Here is a 24694-nt window from a genome sequence, read left to right as displayed (position 1 = left end):
GTTTAAGCTTCATTGTGAGGATAGCTTGCCCTGAAGGATTCTGTATGTTCCCTGTTAGTCCTGGTGGGTGGCTGGACATAAGCTACTCATTAACTTTTGTTAAAATTCCAACTATATAATGAGCATTTGTTTCATTAATGATTTCTTTTTTTTTTCAAGATGCAACTTTTTTTTTTAAAGATTTATTTATTTATTTATTCAGAGAGAGCGAAAGAGAAGCAGAGACACAGGCAGAGAGAGAAGCAGGCTCCATGCAGGGAGCCGGACATGGGACTCGATCCTGGGTCTCCAGGATCACACCCCAGGCCGCAGGCGGCGCTAAACCGCTGCACCACCGGGGCTGCCCTCATTAATGATTTCTAAGTTATATTATAAAACATAGTAGGTATCACACAATATTATCCATTTTATGAACTATTACCCAGCATGTTAACATAAAAACACTTGAACAACTCACCATTAAAGACATTCCTCATTCCAACTGGAAGAACAAACATTATTAAAATGTCTATCCTACCCAAAGCAATCTGCACATTTCATGCAATCCCTATCAAAATACCACCAGTATTTTTCACAGAGCTAGAACAAATAATCCTAAAATGTGTATGGAACCACAAAAGACCCCAAATACCCAAAGCAACCCTCAAAAAGAAAAGCAAAGCTGGAGGCATCACAATTCCAGACTTCAAGTTATATTACAAAGCTGTAGTCATCAAGACAATATGGTACTGACACAAAAACAGACACATAGATCAGTGAAACATAATAGAAAACCCAGAAATGGACCCACAACTATATGTTCAACTAATCTTCAATGAAGCAGGAAATAATATCCAATGGAAAAAGGACAGTTTCTTCAACAAATGGTGTTGGGAAAACTGGACAGCAACATGCAGAACAATGAAACTGGACCACTTTCTTACACCATACATAAAAATAAATTCAAAATGGACAAAAGACCTAAATGTGAGATAGGGAACCATCAAAATCCTAGAGAACACAGGCAGCACTCTCTTTGATTTGGCTAGAGCAACTTCTTACTAGACACATTGCCAGAGGCAAGGGAAACAAAAGCAATAATGAACTACTCGGACTTCATTGAGATAAAAAGCTTCTGCACGGTGAAGGAAACAATCAACAAAACTAAAAGGCAGCCTATGGAATGGGAGAACATATTTGCAAATGACTTATATGATAAAAGGTTAGTATCCAAAATCTATAAAGAACTTACCAAAACAACACCCCAAAAACAACCCATTTAAGAAATGGGCAGACATAAATAGACATTTTTCCAAAGAAGTCATACAGATGGCTAACAGACACATATAAAGATGCTCAACATCAGTAAGCATCAGGGAAATACAAATCAAAATCATGAGATACCACCTCATCCCTATCAGAATTAACTGATAACTAAAATTAACAACACAAGAAACAATAGATGTTGGTGAGGATGCAGAGAAAGGGGAAACCTCTTACACTACTAACGGGAATGCAGACTGGGGCAGCCACTCTGGAAAACAGTATGGAGGTTCCTCAAAAAGTTAAAAATAGAATTATGCCATGATCCAGCAATTGCACTACTGAGGATTAACCCAAAGAATACAAAAATACTGATTCAAAGGGGCACATGCACCCTGATATTTATAGCAGCATTATCAACAATAGCCAAATTATGGAAAGAGTCTAAACATCCATTGACTAATGTATGGATAAAAAAGAGGTGTTATAGACACAAACCGCCCCCCCACACACACACACAATGGAATATTACTCAGGCATCAAAGGAATGAAATATTGCCATTTGTAATGATGTGGTTGGAGCTATACTGTATGATATTAAGCAAAATAAGTCAGTCAGAGAAAGACAAATACCATATGATTTCACTCATATACAGAATTTAGGAAACAAAACAATTAACACATGGGAAGGGAAAAGAAAGAGAGGGAAACAAACCATAAGAGACTTTAAAAAAAAAAAAGATTTTATTTATTTGAGAGAGAGAACACAAGCAAGGAGAAGGGCAGAAGGAGAAGTAGTCTCCCTGCTGAGCAGGGAACCCGATGCAGAGCTCAATGTGGAGCTCATTCCCAGGATCCTGAGATCATGACCTGAGCTAAAGGCAGATGCTAACCAACTGAGCCACCTAGGCATCCCACCATAAGAGACTCTTAATGATAGAGAACAAACTCTGGGTTGATGGAGGGAAGTAGATGAAGAAGGACTAAATGGTGATGTACTTGTGATGCACACTGGGTGCACACTGGGTGCACACTGGGTGCACACTAAATTCTACTCCTGAAACCAGTATTACACTATATGCTAACTTACTAGAATTTAAATAATAATTTAGAAGAAAAAAAAGAAATTCCTCATTCCTAAAAGGCTACTTTTTGTTAAGTCTGGCTTATTTTTTATTTTTAACAGATTCACTTTCACTTAACTGGGGTCTTTAGGGTACATGTTGAGTCTCCCTTTGCAAAAATGTTTCATTTAAAACTAAAGAGCTCCATATAGTCAGTGGAGCTGTGGCTTCTATTAAAGGCTCAACAGACAGAAGCTAATTAAATTGTTCTACTCCCAGCTTTGTTTCTTATTAAGCAGCTGCTTGCTTCATCAGTCATGCCAAATCAAGGACAAATCCAATGATTTTTTACAAATTTCCCCAGAAAACCAAGGCTTCCGGTAGAAAGCAAAGTGCCCCTTTCATTCGTTGAATCAGACAAGAAAAGGGGGGAAATGGACAATGCTTATTACTGACCTAGATTAAGAATCTTGGAGGGGCACCTGGGTGGCTCAGTGGTTGAGCATCTGCCTTTGGCTCAGGTCATATGATCTGAAATAGACTTGAGAAATAACTCCTGCTATCCCATAAGGTTCCCTCTTGGTCTCTTATATGTAACATTTTTTACAGATATTTATATGGTACTCAATCTGCATATAATACAGAGCTGGAAAAGATAGCTAATATAATGGGTTAACAGAATTAGTTTCTAAGTTATCTTCATAAGCTGAAATAGTGAATCTCAATCAGAAAAAGTATAATAGGAATACATTTTTTAAAGGCAATACCTAAGTACAAGATTTAGTATAATAGCTACATAACACACACACACACATACACACACACACAGTGGAAGCCTTAGCATTTTAAATTACACAAACCAATGAGAGATAATGTAATGAAGATACGAAAAAAAAGTTCAGGCTCATTTATAGTCAGCATAAAAGTATACCTTTGGATCAAGATACTTATTCTCACTTTACTCTGAATTAATCACATATCATTGGGAACAAGATTACTTAGAAAAGACTCAAGAGCATTCTGCAAACATCTTCGGTGTCATGCGGAAAAGTAAAAGAAGGAACTGATTCTGCATTACTCAAAATGGCACAAATGGGCAAAAATTACAGGGAGGGAAGAGTTCAGCTTAATTTAAGGAAGAACCTTCTAACAATTTAGAAGTGCCCAAGTATCCATCATGGAGGTGGTAAAAGGACCTCAAGGAGGTGGACTTGAGGCGTTGAGAGCACTCTCAAAAAGAAAGATTCTCTAATTCTAGGACTAAACTGAACTTTGGTATCTAAAAAAAAAAAAAAGAAAAAAAAAAAAAGAAAACAATTTTGGGGATGTCTGGGTGGCTCAGTCAGTTAAGCACCTGCCTTGAGCTCAGGTCATGATTTCAGGGTTCTGGGATGGAGCTCTGCATTGGGTTCCCTGCTCAACAGGGAGCCTGCTTCTCCCTCCCCCCTCCCTCTGCTACTCCCCTTGTGCTTTCTGTCAAATAAACAAAACCTTTTAAAAATAGACAATTTTTCATTAAACACTATGTAAACTTCTCAACAGTCTATCATTTAGGTTTTTAAAAATCAAAATTACATATGTAGGAAAATATTAAGTACATATAACTCAGTGGGGAACACACAGAGTTAGTTGCGGTCTTGAGATTGAACTTCATTCCACCGCTTGCTGTGTGACCCAGGACAGATTACTAAGTTTGCCTTACCTGAACCTCAGTTCCCTGTAAAATGGGGATAATACTACTAGCTTGGCATGGTTGTCATGAGGCATGAACCATACGTATGTTGGACACTTAGAACAGTACGTGGCATACGGTGCACATTCAGTTATGTTTCTGCTTCCACCACTATCCGTCCCCAGCGGCAAGAGGGTATGCAATTTCTGGGTCTGTCACCACGCCAGCCAAGGGCAATAAGACCACCGTCTGGCCACTAGCCCTTAGGCCCCTAACCCCTCCCAGTTGGCATTAGTCAACAACACTCTCACATGCAGGCAGACCCCATTGCAGATATCTATCTGCAGAGACCACGTGACTCTCCCTATCATGCTCCTGAGTTTCTCCCCAGCAGCCACCTGACCCAGCCCCTCACTGTTCACCTCCCAAAGCCTCCCACTAGGCCCCCCATTGGGCTGCTGCTCCGTGCCCAGGGAACAGATCTCTGTCCTTGGCCTCTCCTCTGTGAGCTCTGAAAACCACCCTCCCCCACCCCTCCAGTCCCCTCAGGTCGTCGCTGCCTGGTGTCCCACACTTCGGAATCAGGAGGTGGCACCATGTCCTCTTTACTCCTCATGGTCTCCTTTGGGCCTGACTCCTCCTGTCCCCTGCTGCCCGGAAACACCCAGAATGCTTTGCTCCTGCTATTTAGTGATGCCACCTCTCCCTCTCCTCACTGGTATTCTATATTCCAACCTCTTGGATGTTTTCTCCCAGTCAGAGACTTTGGTCCCAGTTCCCCAATCTCCTCAAGTCCTAATATCACCCTGAGTGACTTCTCACTACGTAGAAGGTGCAGCCTTCCTTAACAACCCTGTCCTTCTTTCTTCATCAGAACTGGCACCTCTTCCATGCCACCTCAACCACTTATGGACCTTTATCATTCCTGACTCACTGTTTTCCTGCCTCCACAATAACATTTCAAGTATTCCCCTGTTGACCTTTCTTCAAGTGTGCTCAGTATTACAACATTTTTGAGTCCACTGACTTGTTGGCTTGTTCCCAACCCACCAGCCCTTTCCTATGTTTTACTTCCCTCTTTCATCAGCTTAGATCCTAGAGCCTATCATTTTAGTAATACTCTTACTCTTACTAGCACCCTACATTCCTTTTCCACTGCCAAGAGCTGGCAAAGCTCCAACCCCAGAACTGCTCAACTATTTACTCAGCGATGAGCCCTAAACAATCAGAGCTCTGTTGGGAAGTGCCACACACCAGAAGGGATTGGGGCTGGTGAGTGAAAAATGGCAGAGGGATTAGACAGCCCTCAACACTGGCTGCACTCCCATCACACTGCCCTGGCTGACCCATCCTCTCACACACCACCATTCATTTTCCAAATCATCCCTACTTTTCAAACCTCTAGCCACGCACCCCCATTCTCAACAGATAACCCCCATCCGACCTCATAAAAGAACAGAAGCCAACATAAGAAAACGCAGTCACCAACTACCTGCATCTTCACCCATCTGTCCTTCCATCCCAGGACAACCTCTCCAACCCATGCACTCTGGATCCATCCTTTCTGGTTGCCCTGGGAATCTTCTGCTCCCCGTGATCCTTTATTCTCTGCAACTAGATTTTTCTACTGGCATTTAAACAGGCTCAAGTTCTCAGTAGAAACAAAAATCAACAAATCCACCACTTCTTTAATCTGATAGTTTTCTCTCTTGCCTTCTCTCCCCCTCCCCCCACTCCCTTGAAAGACAAAGTTCTAGAAAGGTGTAACCATACTACCATATCTCATCTCTCTTGCTCTTTAGCCCACTCCATTCTTGTCCCCACCTTCATCACTCCCCTGAAATGGCTATCACTAAGTCAACAATGAGCCTAACATGGCCTTCGTGTTACCTGAACTCTCAGAAATGTCAGACACTATTGACCACTTTCTCCTTGTAATACTTCCTTCCCTGTGCTTCTCTAACACCTTACTTCATCTTCTGTCCAGTCACTAAATAAGAGAATTCCCTAAGGCTCAGTCCCAGATCCTCTTCTCTCTACTTGCTTCCTATGTGATTTCACCTATATCTGTGACATCAGTAACCACTTACATGCAGAACAATCTCAAGTTGAAATATCCCACCCAAACCCTTTGAGCTCTTGATGTATACAGCCCACTGCCTACTTGTCAGTACCACGTAAGATTTCAAAGGCATCTGAAACCAAGCTCATGACTTGACCCCTAAACTTAGTCCCCTTCTAGGCTCTTCATTTCAGTAAATCTGTATATCCAGATTTGACAGCCAGAGCCTACGAGCCATCCTTAATAACTTGCTTTCTGGACCTTCCTACTATGCCCCATAATCCAATCCAAAAAGTCTATGGGTTTCATTTCTCAAAGAGCTTTCAAAAATATCCATTTTTCTCTAGCTATGATCATCACTTTTCTAGACTATCTGTAAACCGGCAACTATCTCCAAACAAACTGGAGGACTCCAGGGGAATCTTCACTCAAAGCTGCCCTTGATTATGTCACATCCTCACCTACCCCCAACTTAAAACCTACAATGGTTTCCAAGTGCTCTTATGAGTACCCTACTTTCTCTAGCCTCAACTGGCACTTGCCCTCACTTGCTACACTCCAACTAATGTGACCTTTCTGTTCCTTAAAGATGCCACGTTCTCTGCCTTTAGAAGGCCTTTGCAGAACCTATCCCCACCCCCCACTCTGCCTTCCACTCCCAGGTTAACTCTCATACTTCTTCAGCTCTCAAGTCAACCCTCACTTCCTCAGAGAGGCCTTCCCCAAGCTCCAGCACCAGGTCAGTCTTCTCTGCTCTCATAGACATAGTGCCAAGTTCTTCCCCTTTACAGCTGCAATTTTTAAAAGATTTTATTTATTTATTCATGGGAGACACACACAGAGAAAAAGAGAGAGAGAGAGAGAGAGAGAGAGAGAGGCAGAGGGAGAAGCAGACTCCATGCAGGGAGCCTGATGTGGGACTTGATCCTGGGTCTCCAGGATCACACCCTGGGCCAAAGGTGGCACTAAACTGCTGAGCCACCCAGGCTGCCCTACAGCTGCAATTTAAAAAAAAAAAATATTTTTTTTAGTATACTAACATGCAGTGTTGTATTAGTTTTGGGCATACAACATAATAATTCAGTAAGTCTATATGTTAGAAACACTCACAACAAGTGTAGCTCCCATCTGTCACCACACAACACTATTACAATACCATTACTATATCCCAATGCTGTGCCTTTTATTCCTGTGACTTATTCATTCCATAACTGAAAGCCCATATCTCCTTCTCCCCTTCACTCATTTTGCCCACTCACACCCCTCCCCTCTGGCAACCATCAGTTTGTTCTCTGTATTTATAGGTCTGATTCTGCTTTTTTTTTTTTTTTGCTTGTTAATTAATCTGATTTTTAGATTCCACATGAGTGAGATCACATAGTCTTTGTCTTTGTCAGTTATAGCTACAATTTAAATCAATGTCTCCTTCCCCTAGTGAAATGTGAACCCCATGAAGGTGGGAAACATGAACTTGTTTCCCCTTGCCACTGCATCCCCATACCTAACACAGGCCTGCCACATACAGGCCTCTGCTCATACATGTGTATTAAATAAAAATGATTAATAACAGGCATTCATATCGTTACATGGGCTTTCCATTCTGCTAATACCTCATCAACAACAGGTCTCTCATTTTATAGTATAGTCAGAATATTTGAAAAAAAAAAAAAGAATATTCTAAATTGACAACCCCCGTATTACAGCATGAAAACATATTTACTTCAAAAGGATCCTCACCTCGAATGTCCAAAAGTAAAGAGCACCAACGAAATATTATAAAGTAAACTATTACTGAATATGTGTTTTAGTCCATTTGTATTGCTCTAACAAAATACCACAGACCGGGTGACTTACAGACCGGGTGACTTATAAACATCAGAAATTTATTGTTGCCCACAGTTCTGGAGGCTGGAAGTCTGAGATTTCAACATATGAATTTTTAGGGTGGGGGATAGACAGACATTTAGAATATAGCAGTAACATAAATGGTTTCTCTATCCCAAACTCCTTATAAAAAATGGTATGTGTTCAAAGGTTTCATAATAATTATAATCTGCATTGTATTTTCATTCTCTTATCAACGACAGAAGTACTTACTTCTTGATTTAGCTATGTCACTAGGCCTAACATGTTAAAGTGTTTTAAAAGTTTCTATTTGCAAACTGTAAGCTATTCAGAAATGAACACAGGTCTACAGAAGCTATTTGCCAAACCAAACAAAACCCTATCAAAAAAAGGCATACTTGCACCTCACCCAATCATTCTCAGTTTTGTTTGCATTTTCATATAGGTGGTACACTGCAATTATCTATCTAAATGCTTATGAAATGTCAGTAATTAACCAGAGACAATAAAACCCCCCTCAGTAAAGAATAACTATCACACTACACACTCTTATCTTTTTATTCATGTAAAAACCATTAAACATCTAATCAAATATATACAAAGGTCTCAATTAACTACAGTTATAGGTTTTGGGTTTTATTGGCATTACTGTTATTTTAATTCTACATTGAAAGGTATACGAGAAAAGGAAAATTATGTGCAGAAAACATTCCACCTCTTCTCCTTTTCTGAGCATCAAGTTCAAGAACCATTAGCACTAGTGTGAAAGTCTACGGGAAGCCAGCTACATAAAAGCCAACCTAGCTTCCATAATCCTCCAGCTCCTTAACCCCTCTCTGAGAATTCCTGCTGTTTCAAGAAATAATTTCTCTCCTTGGTTTCCTATAGCACTTAATCAGGTCTCCCTTCTATTACAGGTACTTTTAATTAGGATTTTAATAAAACATTCATTCTTATTTTCCTAGCTTACATTTACTTACACTTTTTACATGTTCTGGCTATTAACTTGAAAATAAATAAAATGAAATCTAATACAGTTAACCTATATTGTATCAACTTTTTAAGTCTTGTCTTATTCACATTTTTTAATTTCCTTTTGCACTTACTCTTTGATATGGGATTTGTCTTTATTTTTTTTCCTAAAGATTTTATTTATTCAAGAGAGATACAGAGAGAGAGGCAGAGACACAGGCAGAGGGAGAAGCAGGCTCCCCACAGGGAGCCCAGTGCAGGACTCAATCCCAGGACCCCATGATTATAACCTGAGCCGAAGACAGACACTCAACCAACCACCCAGGCACCCTGGGGATTTATTTTTATAATGCCTAACAAGAAGTGTGGCTGTAGGAGAGTGACAGGAAAAGGCTGCCTTCCCAGCTCGCCCTACTGCTCTGCTAGTTCCTGATTCCCAATCCACTGAAGAATTCTCACCTTAGAAATTCAGTCCATTTTCTAGGGCCTTAAGGCTCAGAGTACAGATTACATTTTGTTTAACTGGTAAACATTTCCTAGCATCTAACCCCACTTAAAATTTTTATAAAGAAGTTTTTGTTTTGCAAACCTAAGAGATCCAATGACAGCCACTGGATTTTGGATAAACCAGAATGTCTTAAGCTAGCAGACAATAGTAATTGGGAGATTGCACAAAAATAGCACTTGACACAAATAATAAGGGGGTTAGAAGCATGTACAATTAGAGGGCCCATCCTTAAGAAACTCAAGATTTCAAGTACAACACAGTCCCCAAGCCTTAGAAGAGGTTAGTGTATGAGGAGCCCAACAGCTAAAGCAGGGACCAGGTGGCACTGTGTCACCTGGGGGACTTGGGAAGAGGACTGATGTTCTGCAGCCAACTTCTACACAACATCCAATGTCCTTATTTCCCTGCAATTCTCTTCCTGGAAGGGAGCCTCTTGGCTTGGGACATCTCTTGGCTTTCTGCCAACACTGTGAAATCAAGGAAAAGCTGGACAGAGCAAGATTTTTCCAAATATGTTTTGTTCCTCTTCTAAAGGAATCACTGCCAAGCCAGCTGGGAAATCAGAACCTAAGGAAACAGGGAGGTCCTTCTCACCTTCAAATTGTCAATCGGATTACCCCTGAGAGAGTCCTTGGGATGCAGAGAAGTGGCTGAGGCAGGACAAAGCCCGCCTATCTTCCATTTTCTCTCTTTTTGCCTACTCCCCACAGGAGCCATAAAAAGTACTAATGGGGCAAAGGAGCTGAAGAACAATTTAGCAAAATTCTCTCACCTGTTGAGTCTTAAAATACATTCCATTCAATTCAAGAGAGACCTAAAATCAAATCCTACTCCCAGAGGCCATGGGCAAGAAAAATGTAACCTTTCTGACTTGCAAGTCCTATGGAAAGGGATAAGAATGCAAACATTGCAAGACTGTTGTCTGGTTTGAGTGAGATGGATTAAGTACATCAAGCACAGTGTTTGGCACATGTAGCCACTTGTGATAATTCCTTGGCAGTGTGACATCACCACTCCTGTCACCCATGAATCTGAGCTGGCCTTGCCCCCTGATGACAAACAATGAGTAGAAGAGAGGCTGTGAGGATCCCAGGGCCTCAGTAAGCCTCAAAGCACCTCTTTGAGCATCTGCCTTTTGCTCTCTTGAGCATTGCTCTAAACTTGCCACATAAAGAAACTGGTCTAGTCTACTGGAGCATGAGAGACCATCTGCAGAACTGAGACACCCCGCTGACAGACAGCACTCAATACAAGCCACCTGTGCCACACTGGTAAGCCTCCTCCGATCTGCCTGCCCAGTGGACCCTCCAGCTGAATGCAGCCATATATATGAGCCTATAACCAGCAGAGTAACTGCCCAGCCACCCACAGAATCATGAGAAAGAATAAATCACTGTTTTAAGCCACTAGGTTTGGGGGTGGTTATTCAGGAGTACATCAAAACACCACTCAATAAAGGATAGCACCTGTTATCACCACCTTTTCCTAAGCAAAAAATGTTACACCCATGTCTCAAATGGTAGGTACCAAGTCACAGAGGGATAGGATATTCAGGATTTAAAGCAATGTGATCATTTCCCCCTCCTTTTAACCTATGGCCTAGGGGCCCTGCAGCTTGTCTACACCTCTGATCTGATTGGGGGATATGGTGGCTTAAATAAGAAGAAGCCAGAGTTTTTAAACTCTCTAGGTGGCCTTTCATATTGTTCCCTAAAGGCCACTTAAAACCCTACCAAGGTACATTGAGAGTGGTTTCTCTTCTCTTCTGACATCTCCCGTCTTCCCGTAAGATTGCCTTTGCCCAACGGCACTGTTTCCCAATAAACAGGATATTCACCAGCCTCATGACATCTAGTTTGACACTTGTCAGGCAGCCAAAAAAATCTGAACACAGTGACATGTTTCCCTGAACCATTTCTCAGGCCATGAGGTGATGTACAAAACAATCACATGTAGCTTCGGATGACCTCAAGGTTAACATTTACTACAATCTCATGTTTAAATTCAGGCTAAGTCCTATATAAGTACCTTAGCTTAACCCATAGGCTGGGTAATAAAGAACTGTTCTGGGACAATATCCTGAGTTAAGACTTGAGTGAATGTGATCATGGAAGCATAGACTCAAGGTTCATGAGACTTGAACTTTCCCAGCTTCACAAAACAAGGTCACACTGCACTGACCTGTAGATCTTGGAGTCCTGCAAACACTCTCACATGCTACAACTTAGTAATAACTGAGAGCTGGAACACGCTCTCGAGATTTCTTGGAATGGTGACCCTGAGCCCTTCTCAGTGTGAACATGTACCATCCTTCCTACACGGACCAACTACAGATTTGTGCATGTATGTTTTTAAGAGGAAAATATTTCATTCATTGCTATAGTTCTGATACATTAATGCTGTTTAAACATCCTCACTTCTTAGAGGTGGCTGAAATAGATGATGGAGGATTGAGGAGTGCACTCATCATGATAAGTGCAGGGTGGTGTATGGAAGTGCTGAATCACTATATTGTACACCTGAAACTAATATTACACTGTGTTAACTGGAATTCAAATAAAAACTTTAAAAATAAATAAGTAAACACCCTCACTTCTTGCTGTGTAAGTTGCAAGCCTAGAAATCCTGGGCAAGTGGGTTCTACTCATAATATTCTACAAAAATTATATAATCTGTACTACCTTATAGGAAAAAATTGCCTGAGAACAATACCAGATTGCTGTTTTAATCTGTCCTCTTAAAGCTCTCTCTGGATTAAGCCCATGATCTTACCTCTCACTCTAATGGCCCTTCACGGAGGAGTGCCAAGGCATGATACGGCATCACAAGGCAAGGTCACTAGGTTTTACTGTACAACACTGGGGATGTTGTTGGGAATCCTGGCCATCGCAAATGCAATGTTTTCTGGCTGAAAATCCAAAGGGGGAAATTTCTCTCACCTCCTAGAATCAGGAATAGATGGATTTCTCCAATTTGATTTCTCTTCTAGAAACCTTGAACCTTGTTGTGGACTGTTTTTACCTCTCCTCTTAGGCTGCTGGAAAGTTTACAGACAAAACTTCAAAGTACACTAACTAACCTCCCTCATAACTCCATCTTATTTTCCTTTGGTTTATTTTTCACTCTCATCTGAAATTTACTGCATCTTGTCCTATCATATGCATCTTTGTAAACCATCCCGAATCACTTTTGGAATAAGGATGGGTATAAATAAAACTAAAGATATTATAATCAGTGTGTATGCCTAATTCCCCTATGCCAGATGGTGAGTTCTTGTAAGGAAGGGCTGTGCACTGCCCCACTATGAAATCCTTATAGTGTCTAGTGCTTTTACCCCTGAATGAATATTTGGGGAATTAAATGTACAGAATATATAAATTTTGATACCACTGTGTTAAATGAATTACAAAATAAGCAGTATACCAATGATTTTATCTTTTATCCTTAAAACAGGAATGTGTCAATGGATGCATGTACAGGGGTGTCTACAACAGCATTAGAAACAACTCTCAGGGCCAATGATAGGGAAATGATTAAATATACTGGTGCAGCCACACTAGCAAAGGTTATACAGACATTTAAATAAACAAGATGATACAGAAAGGCATTCATTCACCTATCACACACTATAGGGTAAAAAAAAAAAAGCAGGCAGTAAAATAATACATTTTTCATAAATACCTGAGTATTTTGGCATTTATAGAGAAGAAAGGCTATACCCCCAAACTGCTAACTGGCTGTATTTGGGAGTGAAATCAGGGGAAATTGGAGCTGGAGAAAGGGGAAGAAGTGAACTATCATTCTCTTCTGTATTGATTATTTTCATGGTTTTTGTTATTTGTAACAAGCAAGTTTCACTTTTGTAATTAAAAAAAAAAAAACCACTAAAGAAAACATTTAGCAACTTGAGATTATAAAGCATTCTCAAATCCTCAAATTGTCTAATGTCTCAAGGGTTTGGTTGGGAGATACTAAGCTGGGATACTCCAAACAAGCTGCCTTTGCTCCCAGGCTCTGCCTTCCTTATGGGCAACTTGGCCTCCTACCTTTAGAGCCTTTATCTTGCCCTGGATTCCTCCACAAAGCAGGTAAGAAATTGGTTTAGTGACATTCATACAGGTTTTTAAAATACGAAAAGGCAAAAGAATCTTTCTCAGTCAGAACACAGCTATAGTCTTTGCAAGTCCTGAAAATAGCACATAATAAATCATAAAAAATTTAAATTCTTAATTGTCTCAATGTTCTCACATGTACTAGAGCAAAACATGTTAATTGAACAAGACTAGTTTGGGGAATTATGTCCCTAAAACGTTAATGCTTTGTAAACAGGGAAGGTTTAATTGTTCTGATTTTTCCACAAGATGAAAATTCCTTCTTCCCCCATTCCACTAGGTAAATACATATCAAATAGGGAGAAGTTTTCTATGCCTTCAAAGTGTACTTTTGAAAGGTTTTTGTAAGCCTATTTGGAGAAAACTAAATTAACTTGACCAAGACAGATTTTCCATGTCCCCAAAATGTAAAAATTAAATCAAAACCAATGTATAAACCCATCAATGAATGGTTATTTCTAGGTTGGCCATGGCAGGATACGGTGGACACCAGCACAGCACAGGCCAGGATCCCCACACGGGATTCTATGGGAACAGTCAGGTGGACACCAGCAAGTCCAGAGCTCAGAGATTACATCAGAGAAAGCACTAGATCTATACCAGACAGCTGAGGAGAAGGAATGTGAAATGCTGAAAACATATCCCCTAAGGAAAGAAAATCAAACAAAGCAAGGATGGGTCAAAGGGAGGATCTAACGAGTTCAGAATGCGTATGACACAGGCAAGCAAGTACACAAGCACCTCCAGTGAACTCTGACACCTGTGCACGCGGCCTTCCACCCTTTGTGGTACTTGCCCTACTGGTGAGGGTTCCAGGTGTAGGAGTCAGGTGTTTGTTGTTAGGAAAAGGCAATCAAAGGCACACAGATAAACTCTGCCCTTGATTATCAAACCCCAGGACCCAGTTACTGGAAATTAGCTTACGGATGCTGCATGCTGCCTCACCTATTACTCCAAGCTTATTTGGCAATCCCAAAGACTATGAATAAGGATTCCAGTTTGACTGTAGATCTTGAAATAGACATCTAAGGAAGTTTTGATAATCTAACCCCTTTACACAAGGTAATGAGAATATTTTTCCGATTCTCTGTAAGGCAGCTAATTTCCTAATGAGTTTCATCAGCACATGGGATTTTGAAATAACACATCTCATCCACTTTTGTAAGAACTTCTCAAAGCTGAAAGGGGAGTTATGAGCCCACATATCAGACTATGAGCCCCTCTGGTCCCTATCCAGCTGATGAAAGTGGACGTGGCCTAAATCCACCAGGCAATTTGTTCTGGATCCATTTGTCCTCTTAACCTACAGAAAAAAAATCTGCCCTAAACCCTAAAGATCCAAGTTTACTCCTTCCATGCTTCCTTTTCCCTCAAAACCAACTATTTTGCTTTGATGTGGATAGAACCAGTAGGAAGTTCCCCTCTGCACCTGTCCATCCTGCTGCCTTCACTAATATGAGTCCTGCTATGAGACACCAGATGAGTTCCCACACTTCCTCCTGTCTCCACCAACAGAGGTCCAGATTTCCCTATCAATTCTATGCTCCCCTCGAGCATCTCCAACCCCAATGCAACCTGCTTATCCAAACATTAGGCAAACATCTCTAAGCAGTGGACTCTGATCCACTAACGGATGATGAGTTTTTCAGAACACTGAATAGGAACAGAAAGCATAGAAAGAGAAACAGAAAACAGAATGCTATGCAGGGTAAGGGTATGTATCATTTCATGAAACTGGTTTCAGACTCACATACACTTACTTACATCCTGGGTTGTGGTCCAAAAACCCATTTTGTACTGTGTTGTAATCCGAAAACTCTGAAACACTGCTTTAGACAGCCTTTATCCCTGTAGTCAGACTACCCCCTTGCTATCCATCCCACTGCTCGACAAACTCCCTTCCCTCATGCTAGCTCAAGCTCTGAACAGACTTCCAGCTGTCTTCTTCACCCGCTGTTTTCACAAACCTTGGCCTTTTACAATGATTCACAAGCTCCTTCTCATGTATCCAAAGGATCGCCTTCTCCTTGAACAGACCAATGTTCTGAGGAAAAAAAAAAACAAAACAAAACTCCCTTGCTATTCCTGCCTTCTTTTCAGGTCTGGGATCTGCTTGCAGAACATCCAACTGTCTCACTATGAATAACAAACCTCTGAGCAGCAGGACTCCATTTCTTTGTGTGCTACCTTTCATCTCCAACAAGATAAAAAAAAAAAAAAAAAAAAAAGAAAGAAAGAAAGAAAGAAACACCACCAAAGTCACTCTCACAATACCTTAGGTTTTCTTACAAAATTAACCTCGCTTTCCTGATGTAATGTGTTCTCGGGTGTAATACATTGAGTGCCTGAGACCAATGCCAGGTGAATATAGCTCATCTCCAGTGGTCCCCATCCTTGAGAACAGATGGTTACTCCACCTCCATACTGCCATCTTCTTCCTCTTGCAAGGCAAATGGAAGGAGGGGAAGCACAGCAAGGTGGCTCTCCCTGTGTGGTGGCATCTTTCCTCTCTCAAGGACGAGGGCACAAGCTGTCCAGCACAACTCCACCACTCCCCGCCCCTGCCTTTCCTTGTCCAACTGCCCACAATTCTCCCCCAGACCATTCATTCATTATCTTCCTCCATAGGAAAACTAGTTTTGTGTATCTTCCTGTAGACTGTTCAGTTTACTTTTTTCAGCCAAAATGACTACCCTGCTTTTTAACCTTCCAAGAGATATCAAAGCCAAATCTGTAGGACATGGAACACTAAGTTGAGAAGAAGAGGACAAGGAGACACTGAGGTCTGAAGGTTTCTTACGAAACCTGCTCAGTTTCCTCTCATACTTGGAATGCCAGCTTTGCTGGTGGAACATAAACCTAGGGTAGTCCCCTTGCAGAGCACTAGGGGAGGAAAGAGCTGCACTTGACTCAGAAGGGCAAGAAACTTGCTCAGAGGGAAAGAGAAAGGGAAGTAACACCTAGGGCACTTTCCAGAATTTGCCAGGAAGTTCCATCGCTGGTCCCTTTCTGTAACCCATCCCCTTTCTCACTTCTGAGTTGGGAACCTGGGGGCTCCTTCACTACCTCTCTGGTTGCCGGACTACCAGGCAGGCCCTCCATTCCCCCACCCCACACCCAACTACACCAAGTCCTCCTCCCTAGTCCTTTGGTGGGAATGCTCTTCATCAGCACTGAGTCAGGCCTCTGTTTACCTTGGTAAACAAATGAATCTCTCTCCATTGGTGATTTCAGAGAAGGAAGGAAAAGATAGGCTGACTCTTGCGTCGGTACTCCAGGGTGTATTGAGAAGACCCAGCTTCTTCCGGTTAGCTTCAGCCCTTGACCCCCACCATTCCTAGGCACCTCCAAGTACTCAGCTTTAGCTTGGAAGAGCCATTTAACCTTCCCGCAAAGAGGCTTACAGTTAAAGTGATAGGAACAGAAAGCTCATCGTGTACACAATTACGACCGACTGAGCAGCTGGATGCCAGATGTCCGGCTCTAGACAGGTGAAATTTGTACAAGATCACACAGTAAGGATTCCAACACTGGACGGGGGTATTGTGGCAAAAGGAGTCGCAGGGGTAGGAAGAAAAGATGCGCTCTGTAAATATATTCTCTGGGTCATCTGATGGCATGGGGAGGGGGGTGTCGGAGTAAGTCAGTGTTCCTGGAGCCATTCTTTCTAATTTTCTAGCATGGCAGGAGTCCACTTGTCTAATTTAGTTTCATCCCTACAATTAAATGAAACGATTAACAAGGGGGAAAAAAACCTCTACTTCACACTTAGAAGGGAATGGAGGTTTTCGGTCATTTAACCTTAACTGGCTACATAAAGATGAAGCTGCATTCCAACCTATCCCATTGCTCACACAGCAGTTATCTCTCAACACACACACAATCCCAGATCGATTTTTCTCAACTCCATTTATGACTGAGTGAAGATTTCACTAAAATGACAGCTTTTTTTCCTGCTTCACGCATCAACTCCTAACATCCACACAAACTCTCCCCTCTTGTCCCCAAACTGGTATCAGATTCATTTAAACATTGTCAAAGATCACTCCTTAGGAACAATTTGTAGTCTCACGTAAGTATGTGAGCTGCATTAACACTCACATGTGGACCACTGAGGGGGAAAAAAAACAAAAACAAAAACAAAAAACTCCTGGTCCGCAACAGTGACCCTTTAAGGAACTTCGACAATTCTAAGCACTTTCCCGGAGGTTCCCCCACACTCTTGGGGCTGTAGGAAAATGCTGGCATGCTGGATCCCATTTCCCGGCGGGGTAAACCGAGGCTTTCAGTGTAATCACTCACCGGGGCTGCCACAGTGGTGCTGTGAATAGAGCCCAGGATCTTTCCCAGTAGACTCTTCAGCATGAGGCGACTGAAAATGGGACCCACTTGAGACGACCAGGGTGAATAAGAGCGTGTTGTTTTCTGTAGTTGGGGGGAGGTGCGAGGGGGGAGACTCACCCACTCGGTGCACCCGGCGGTGCCCCGGCCTCCGGCGAGAAGGCCCCCGCGCCCCCCGCGCCCCCGCGCCCCCGCGCCCGCCCCCCGGCCGACACCGCGGGGCGCGGGCCCGAGGATGCTGCGCGGCCGCACACCTGCTGCACCCGCGCCCCCGCCGCCCTCGCGGGGCGCCCACCCGGCTCCGCGCGCCCCAGCCGGCGGCCGCGCTAGGCCGGGACGGGAAGCCGCGGCGCCCCTGGCCGCGGGGCTGCGCGGGGGAGCGCGGGGGAGCGCGGGGGAGCGCGGGGCGCAGCGAGCCCGCCCTCGGCCCCGAGCCCCTCCAAACGGCGTCACCTGTGCCCTGTGCCGGGTCCGGGGCGCCTGGCGCGCGGGCGCGGTGCACCGGCCGGGAGAGCGACGCGCGCCGCCGAAGCCTGGTCCTCCGGCCCGAGCCCCCGCGAGCTGCTCGGCGGGCCGGGGAGCAGCCCGAGACCACAGCTACCGCCGCGGCCGCCGCGCCCGCCCGGACTGCGGGCTCGGGTTTCCGCACGGCGGCTCCTTAAAGGGGCCGCGGCCGCCCGGGCTCCGGCTCGGCTCCCGCTCCCGCTCCGGCTCCGGCTCCGGCTCCGGCTCCGGCTCCCGCTCGCGGCGGCTGCGACCCGCGGCCAAGGTGGGCGGGGCCCGGGCCGGCTGCGGGGGCCGACCTCCGAGGGCAGCGCTCGGTCCCGGAGGCGCAGAGCCGGGAACGCCCGAGGCGAGCACACCTCGCCGGGGACCGGGCGTGCGGCTCTCCCGCTTCCCACAGCGCGAGCCAGACGAGCAGGTGAGGACGGTCCGGGCCCTGTTCCGCAGCGGGCAGGACCTGGGCTCACCACGTAATGGAGACTCTTTTCAGGTTATGAGTTTATATTATATTTATAAGCGAGAGGACAGGAAAAGGCCAGCTGCAGATTTTCCGTGCCACGTCTGACTTGGCCAGAGCCGAGTCCGCCCAGTTCTTGCTGGGGTTGCAGGTGCATCCCAGCTGGGTAGGGGGCGTGTGTGGAAGAGGCTCGTCCTCCCTCCGAGCCGCCTCCTCCCGAACCCCTGAAAACCACCCCAGAGAGTGCCCTAGCACTCCACCTACACCCAACACCTGGAGTCCCGCTGCTGTCCGGGCGAGGATGGAGGATCTCAATTTTTGGTGCTGGCACAGAATTCCAAGTTGCCCAGCGCAATTGAAAGTCTGCCGTTCAATAGCAGCTCTCTGACCTGCTATATACAGCCTCAAAAACCTTCAAATATTCTCGATCAACAGGATGGAATTTTTTGAATACAATAAAATAATGAAGAAGTATATTTGGGCTGTTAGAATTTGCGAAAAGTAATCATAAATACTTCTTTTTGGAAAGAGAGGAGTTCTAATGTTAATTAGTAAGCACTACTCTTAATAATGTAGGGAAGTTATTTGTAAGAAATGTCTATCAATACAGTTAATATGTTTTACCTAATATTTACATGCACACACATACACATTAGCTAAACTAATCTCACTGAGGCTCAATTTCCTCATCTATAAAATGGGGATAATTCATAATTACCTCTGCAGACCCCAATCTTGGCAAATGTACCTCTGACTGACCTAGAAAGGCAAAGCCAAAAGAAAGAAAGAAAGAAAGAAAGAAAGAAAGAAGGAAGAAGGGAAGGAAGGAAGGAAGGAAAGAAAGAAAAAAAGAAAAGAAGAAAAGAAAAGAAAGAAAAGAAAAGAAAAGAAAAGAAAAGAAAAGAAAAGAAAAGAAAAAAAGAAAAGAAAAAGACAAAGCCTGTTCTACCCTATAGAGACAGCGGCCTGCTGGCAATCAAGCAGGGTGGAAGATCCTGCAGCCCCCAGCCCATGTCTTCTTTTTCTCCCCAAGACTCTCAGGAAGTACTAGGGCAATAGTGGCCTTTGACCACAACCTGTCCCATCATATTTGCTTCACACAGTCCTTGACAACTTGGGTTGCCCCACATATGCTTTATGTATTCATGGGGCTATAAGCTCACTCTGTGGTTGGTTGTGTGTGTACATCTGTGGGGGCAGCGCTACATACACAGATTGCACCTGTCATCTCCAGACTCTGCCTCTAGATACCTCCTCCAGACCCTCCCCTGTGTTTGTCTGCAGTGGCTGATAGTTGCTCTGTTTTTTTCTGATAAATGCACCATCATTATGTTTAATATGCATATTTTCTAACACCCAAAGCAGTAGCCAAAGCCAAGTAAACCCACAAAAATCCACTCTATACTCTATGTCCCACTATATTCCTTCTTGTTAGGCCTCTACAAATGCACCATCAAATCTGCAGGATTGTTGTGAGATTACACAGAGCATGTCAGTGAATACATCAAGGACAAGGCCTCAGATAAGGAAAGGAATTCAGTAAACATTAGTTGAATTTTGAAACTTTTAAACTAATCAAAACACAATGACCTTAGGAGGTAGAAAACTATATCAACTGCATATTTTTCATCAAAACTGTAATGCAGCTTAATTTCTTTAAAAATATTCATTTCATTATTCACATTTAAGTCTTAACTGTGTTTTACCAATGCTCTCCTTCCAAGGACAGTTGCCCCAAAGTCTGTTATTTACTATCTTAAGTTTTTCTCCTTCTTAACTGTGAGGTATCAAAGCTGACCTGCACTTCTTAAACTTTTGGTCTTGAAATAGTTCAGAGAAATGAAATTATCTTTCCTTAAAAAGAGAAAAAAAAATACAAAAATTCCTTTAAGGCAAATCCCCTCCCCCAATTTTTTTTTCTGCATACACTCTAGACAAGAAATATGGTTTATTGTATTTGTTACTATGTAAAGAAATAGGGTTTATTTTATTTGTTACTCTCTAAGTAATGTATTCTTGTTACTGCGTGTGTGTCTTGGTTTTTCTTTTTTAATTCCATGATTAACATGCAGTGTTATATTGGTTTCAGGTGAGCAACATAGTGCTTCAATAATTATATATTCTCATTGCTCATCATAGGTGTACTCTTAATCCCCCTCACCTATTTTACCCATCTTTACACACATATACATACACACACTATATCTCCTTTATCCATTCATCTATCCGACACCTAGGTTGCTTCCATACTTTGGCTATTGTAAATAATGTTGCAATAAACATAAGGGTGCATATATCCTTTCAAATTAGTGTTTTTGTACTCTGTGGGTAAATATCCAATAGTGCAATTAGTAGATCATATGGTAATTCTATTTTTAATTTTTCGAGGCAACTCCATACTATTTTCCACAGTGGCTGCACCAGTCTTGCATTCTGACCAACAGTGTAAAAAGGTTCCTTTTTCTCCACATCCTTGCCAGTACTTGTTGTTTCTTGTGTTTTTGATATTAGCCATCTGACAGGTGTGAGGCCATACCTCACTGTGGTTTTGATTTGCATTTCTCTGATAAGTGCTGTTGAGCATCTTTTCATGTGCCTGTTGGCCATTTTTATGTCTTCTGTGGAGAAATGTCTATTCATATCTTCATCCCATTTTTTAATGGATTTTTTTTTTTTGGTATTGATATGATTAAGTTCTTTATATATTTTGGACACTAACCCTTTATTGGGTATGTCATTTGCAAATATTTTCTCCCATTCAGTGGGTTGTCTTTTAGTTTTGTTGACTGTTTCCTTTGCTGTGCAGAGCTTTTTATTTTGATGTAGTCCCAGTAGTTTACTTTTGCTTTTGTTTTCCTTGCCTTAGGAGACATATCTAGAAAAATGTTGCTATGACCGATATCAGAGAAATCACAGCCTGTGTATTCTTCTAGGATTTTTATGGTTTCAGGTCTCACCTTTAGGTCTTTCATCCATTTTGAGCTTATATTTGTATAGTATAAGAAAATGGTCCAGTTTCATTCTTTTGCATGTAGCTGTGCAGTTTTCCCAATGCCATTTGTTGAAGATAAATTTTCCTGATGAATTTGTTTTAAAAAATTCCTAAACTACTAAATGGAGGCAATTGTTTAGAAAAACTGAGACCAAACGCTGTTTCTTCCTAAAATAACAAGATAATTAAGGCAGAAGTATTTTGGAAAACTGCCTCAATTCTCCACCCTCTTGTTAGAGAAGATATAACCAAAATAATAGCAAGCATTTTGATCAGAAAGATTGAGTTAGTTAAAAATGAATAACCCCACGCACTACTTTTTAAATTAGTATTGATAGTTTTCATGTATCAAAAATTTGTGAGTTTTTAAAGTATTTAAAAGTCCTTTCATTTGTTTTTCAGAATTTTTCAAGAAAAAATATTTCAGGATATTACCAATGGTTATCTCTGGGTGGGTAAGATCCTTATGTCTTTTGTGGGGTTTTTGCTTATCTTATGTAACTTTTTCCTATAATATGTATGTATTGCTTTTGTGTGCATTTTTAATGAAAGTAATACATATAAGTGAATACTCAAATAGTTCATAAAGGCTTATAACAAAAACACTTGAGTCCCATCAGCCCCTTAACCAATTTCCTCCCACCAGTTCCACCCCATGCTCCACATAACCCTACCAGGTGTTCATTTCCTAAACAATATGCTTATATCAATGTTTCCTGCTTCCATTTTTAGACATTATTTATTGACTTCTTGTCATGGAATTTTGAGGATATAGCTCTTTTATGCATACCACCACCACCACTTTGCCCTTACCCTTCTCACACAGCTATGTCACAACTTTTATTCAAATCAATAATTTGTGTTTTGATCATTCTGTCAACATAAATACAGTACACTACTGAATCTAGTAAGCTGCCATAATGGTGCTTCTCTTGAAAATCTCCTGGTCTCCCTGGAGTTAATAATTGCTTTTCTTTTTCACTTATTTTTAATGTATCTGACCCAAATTTTATCCAGATGCTTCAACATATCAAACACCCATCAATAATATCTTCAATGCTCAAACATTGGAAGTTCACACTCTTATTTTGCTGAAGCACAGATTTCAGTAGTTGACTTGGAGAATGTGTATAGAAGATAAACTATTTTAGCGTGCTTGCATGTCTGAAAATATCTGTATCCTAATTCTCATCCTCAATTGATAATTTGGATAAGATAAAGATCATTTTTCCTCAGCATTTTAAAAGCACTGTCCCCCACTGTCTTTTACTTCTAGTGTTGCCACTGAAATAAATGCCTAATGTCTTTCTGGTTCCCCTTCTTCTGTATGTAGCCAGTTCTTCTTTCTAGAATCTTCCTATTATCTTTATAATCTGAAATTTCACAATGTGCCTTTTGCTTTAGAACGGGCCTTTTTTCTTTGATTGTGCTAGACCTCCAGGGGTGCTTTCAATCTTACCTGCAGATTTTTTTTTTATTATTATTTCTTTGCTAATTTCCTCCTCATTTTCTATGTTCTTTGTGAACTCTATTCAGCAGGAGGTTAGGACTTTTATTATTCTCTAGATTTATTGTGCTTTTATCTCACTGATTATCTCTACAGCTTTCTTTTCTTTTCTTTTTTTATTTAAGTAGGCTCCACACTCAGCATGGAGCCCAATGCGGGCATGAATGAATTCACAACCCTGAGATTAAGACCTGAGCTGAGGGCAGCCTGGGTGGCTCAGAGGTTTAGCGCCGCCTTTAGCCCAGGGTGAGATCCTGGAGACCTGGGATGGAGTCCCACGTCAGGCTCCCTGCATGGAGCCTGCTTCTCCCTCTGCCTGTGTCTCTGCCTCTCTCTGTGTGTGTGTCGCTCATGAAAAAATAAATAAAATCTTAAAAAAAAAAAATGACCTGAGCGGATATCAAGAGTCAGATGTTTAACCAACTAAGCCACCCAAGCACCCCATCTTTTCTATTATCTATTGTCTAAGGCAGAGGTTCTCAATTGGGGCAAGGATGGGAGGTGTTGATTCTCCCCCACCCCAGCCATTTGGCAATGTCTGCTGATGCTTTTGGTTGTCATCACAGGGAAATGAGGCATGCATGGACACCTAGTGAGTAGAGGCCAGGGAGGCTGCACAGCCTTCCCACATTTAGGAATTTCCAATCCCAAATGTCAGTCACACCAAGATTCAGAAATCCTGGACCAGGAGAATTACTTATCTTTATCTTCCAACCTTCTACTGAAGTTTCTATTTCAAACATATTTTTTGGCACAGGATGGCAGCATGCAGTGGTTTAGGTTAGGGGAAAAAAATGCAGAGGCAGTGCCCATAGCAAAGTGATGAGGCTACAACAGACCAGTGACAAAGGGGTGTGATCACTGATGATAACTGTTTCTTTCTCACAGATTGTCTAAAGCCACAGGGAAAATGGTGGAAAACTCACCATCGCCATTGCCAGAAAGAGCTATTTATGGCTTTGTTCTTTTCTTAAGCTCCCAATTTGGCTTCATACTATATCTTGTGTGGGCTTTTATTCCTGAACCTTGGCTAAACTCCTTAGGCTTAACCTACTGGCCTCAAAAATATTGGGCGGTTGCATTGCCCATCTACCTCATTACTATAGTAATCGGTTATGTACTCTTATTTGGAATAAGAATGATGAGTACCTCTCCACTTAACTCCATTCATATAATCATAGGTAACTATGCTAAAAATCAACAGCAGAATAAATATCAAGAAGAGGCCATCCCAGTATTAAGGGGTAATCCTATTAGTGAAGTGAGCCACATGTTATTTCTTGCAGCCAAAGAACTTTATGCCAAAAACTAAATTGTATGTAGACTAATACCAAACACTTATTATAAGTTTTTGATGTAATAATTTTGAACATAATACTTTATCTCTTATTAGCAACTGATACCGAAATATAAAAA

At 42.1% G+C, this 24694-nt stretch overlaps 2 protein-coding genes and 1 pseudogene across 18 annotated transcripts in view; 2 read left to right on the top strand and 1 right to left on the bottom strand.

The window, feature by feature from the left end:
- Nucleotides 1-24694, bottom strand: part of TLCD4 (TLC domain containing 4) — a 103437-nt gene that overhangs the window by 51115 nt on the left and 27628 nt on the right. Inside the window, exons 1-2 of one of the 10 annotated variants that reach the window (XM_077905528.1) lie at nt 18790-18894; nt 17780-17902 (exon numbers count right to left, since the gene is read on the bottom strand). The exons of 6 other annotated variants lie outside the window; for them this stretch is intronic. The gene's annotated coding sequence lies outside the window, so the exon portion shown is untranslated. Of the gene's footprint in view, nt 1-15444; nt 15499-17779; nt 17903-18271; nt 18429-18789; nt 18895-24694 lie in introns of those variants that run through there. 3 more of the 10 variants (XM_077905527.1, XM_077905532.1, XM_077905531.1) reach the window with 3 other exon arrangements.
- LOC144318506 (uncharacterized) overlaps nt 1-24694 on the top strand; it is a 110321-nt gene that overhangs the window by 77237 nt on the left and 8390 nt on the right. For 3 of the 8 annotated variants that reach the window (XR_013384470.1, XM_077905535.1, XM_077905534.1), the window contains one exon: nt 22174-22222. The exons of 3 other annotated variants lie outside the window; for them this stretch is intronic. Coding sequence is in view for 2 of the 5 variants with exons in the window: in XM_077905535.1 (XP_077761661.1) it covers nt 22174-22222 (49 nt within the window). In the remaining 3 variants the exon portion in view is untranslated. Of the gene's footprint in view, nt 1-10075; nt 12178-15577; nt 16082-22173; nt 22223-24694 lie in introns of those variants that run through there. 2 more of the 8 variants (XR_013384472.1, XR_013384471.1) reach the window with 2 other exon arrangements.
- On the top strand, nt 23796-24628 carry LOC144318505 (phosphatidylinositol N-acetylglucosaminyltransferase subunit P pseudogene; annotated as a pseudogene).

The sequence above is a fragment of the Canis aureus genome, chromosome 8 (assembly GCF_053574225.1).
Source record: "Canis aureus isolate CA01 chromosome 8, VMU_Caureus_v.1.0, whole genome shotgun sequence".
NCBI classification, from domain to species: domain Eukaryota; kingdom Metazoa; phylum Chordata; class Mammalia; order Carnivora; family Canidae; genus Canis; species Canis aureus.
Note: the sequence above shows the minus strand (reverse complement) of the source record. Positions and strands in the feature narration are given on the sequence as shown.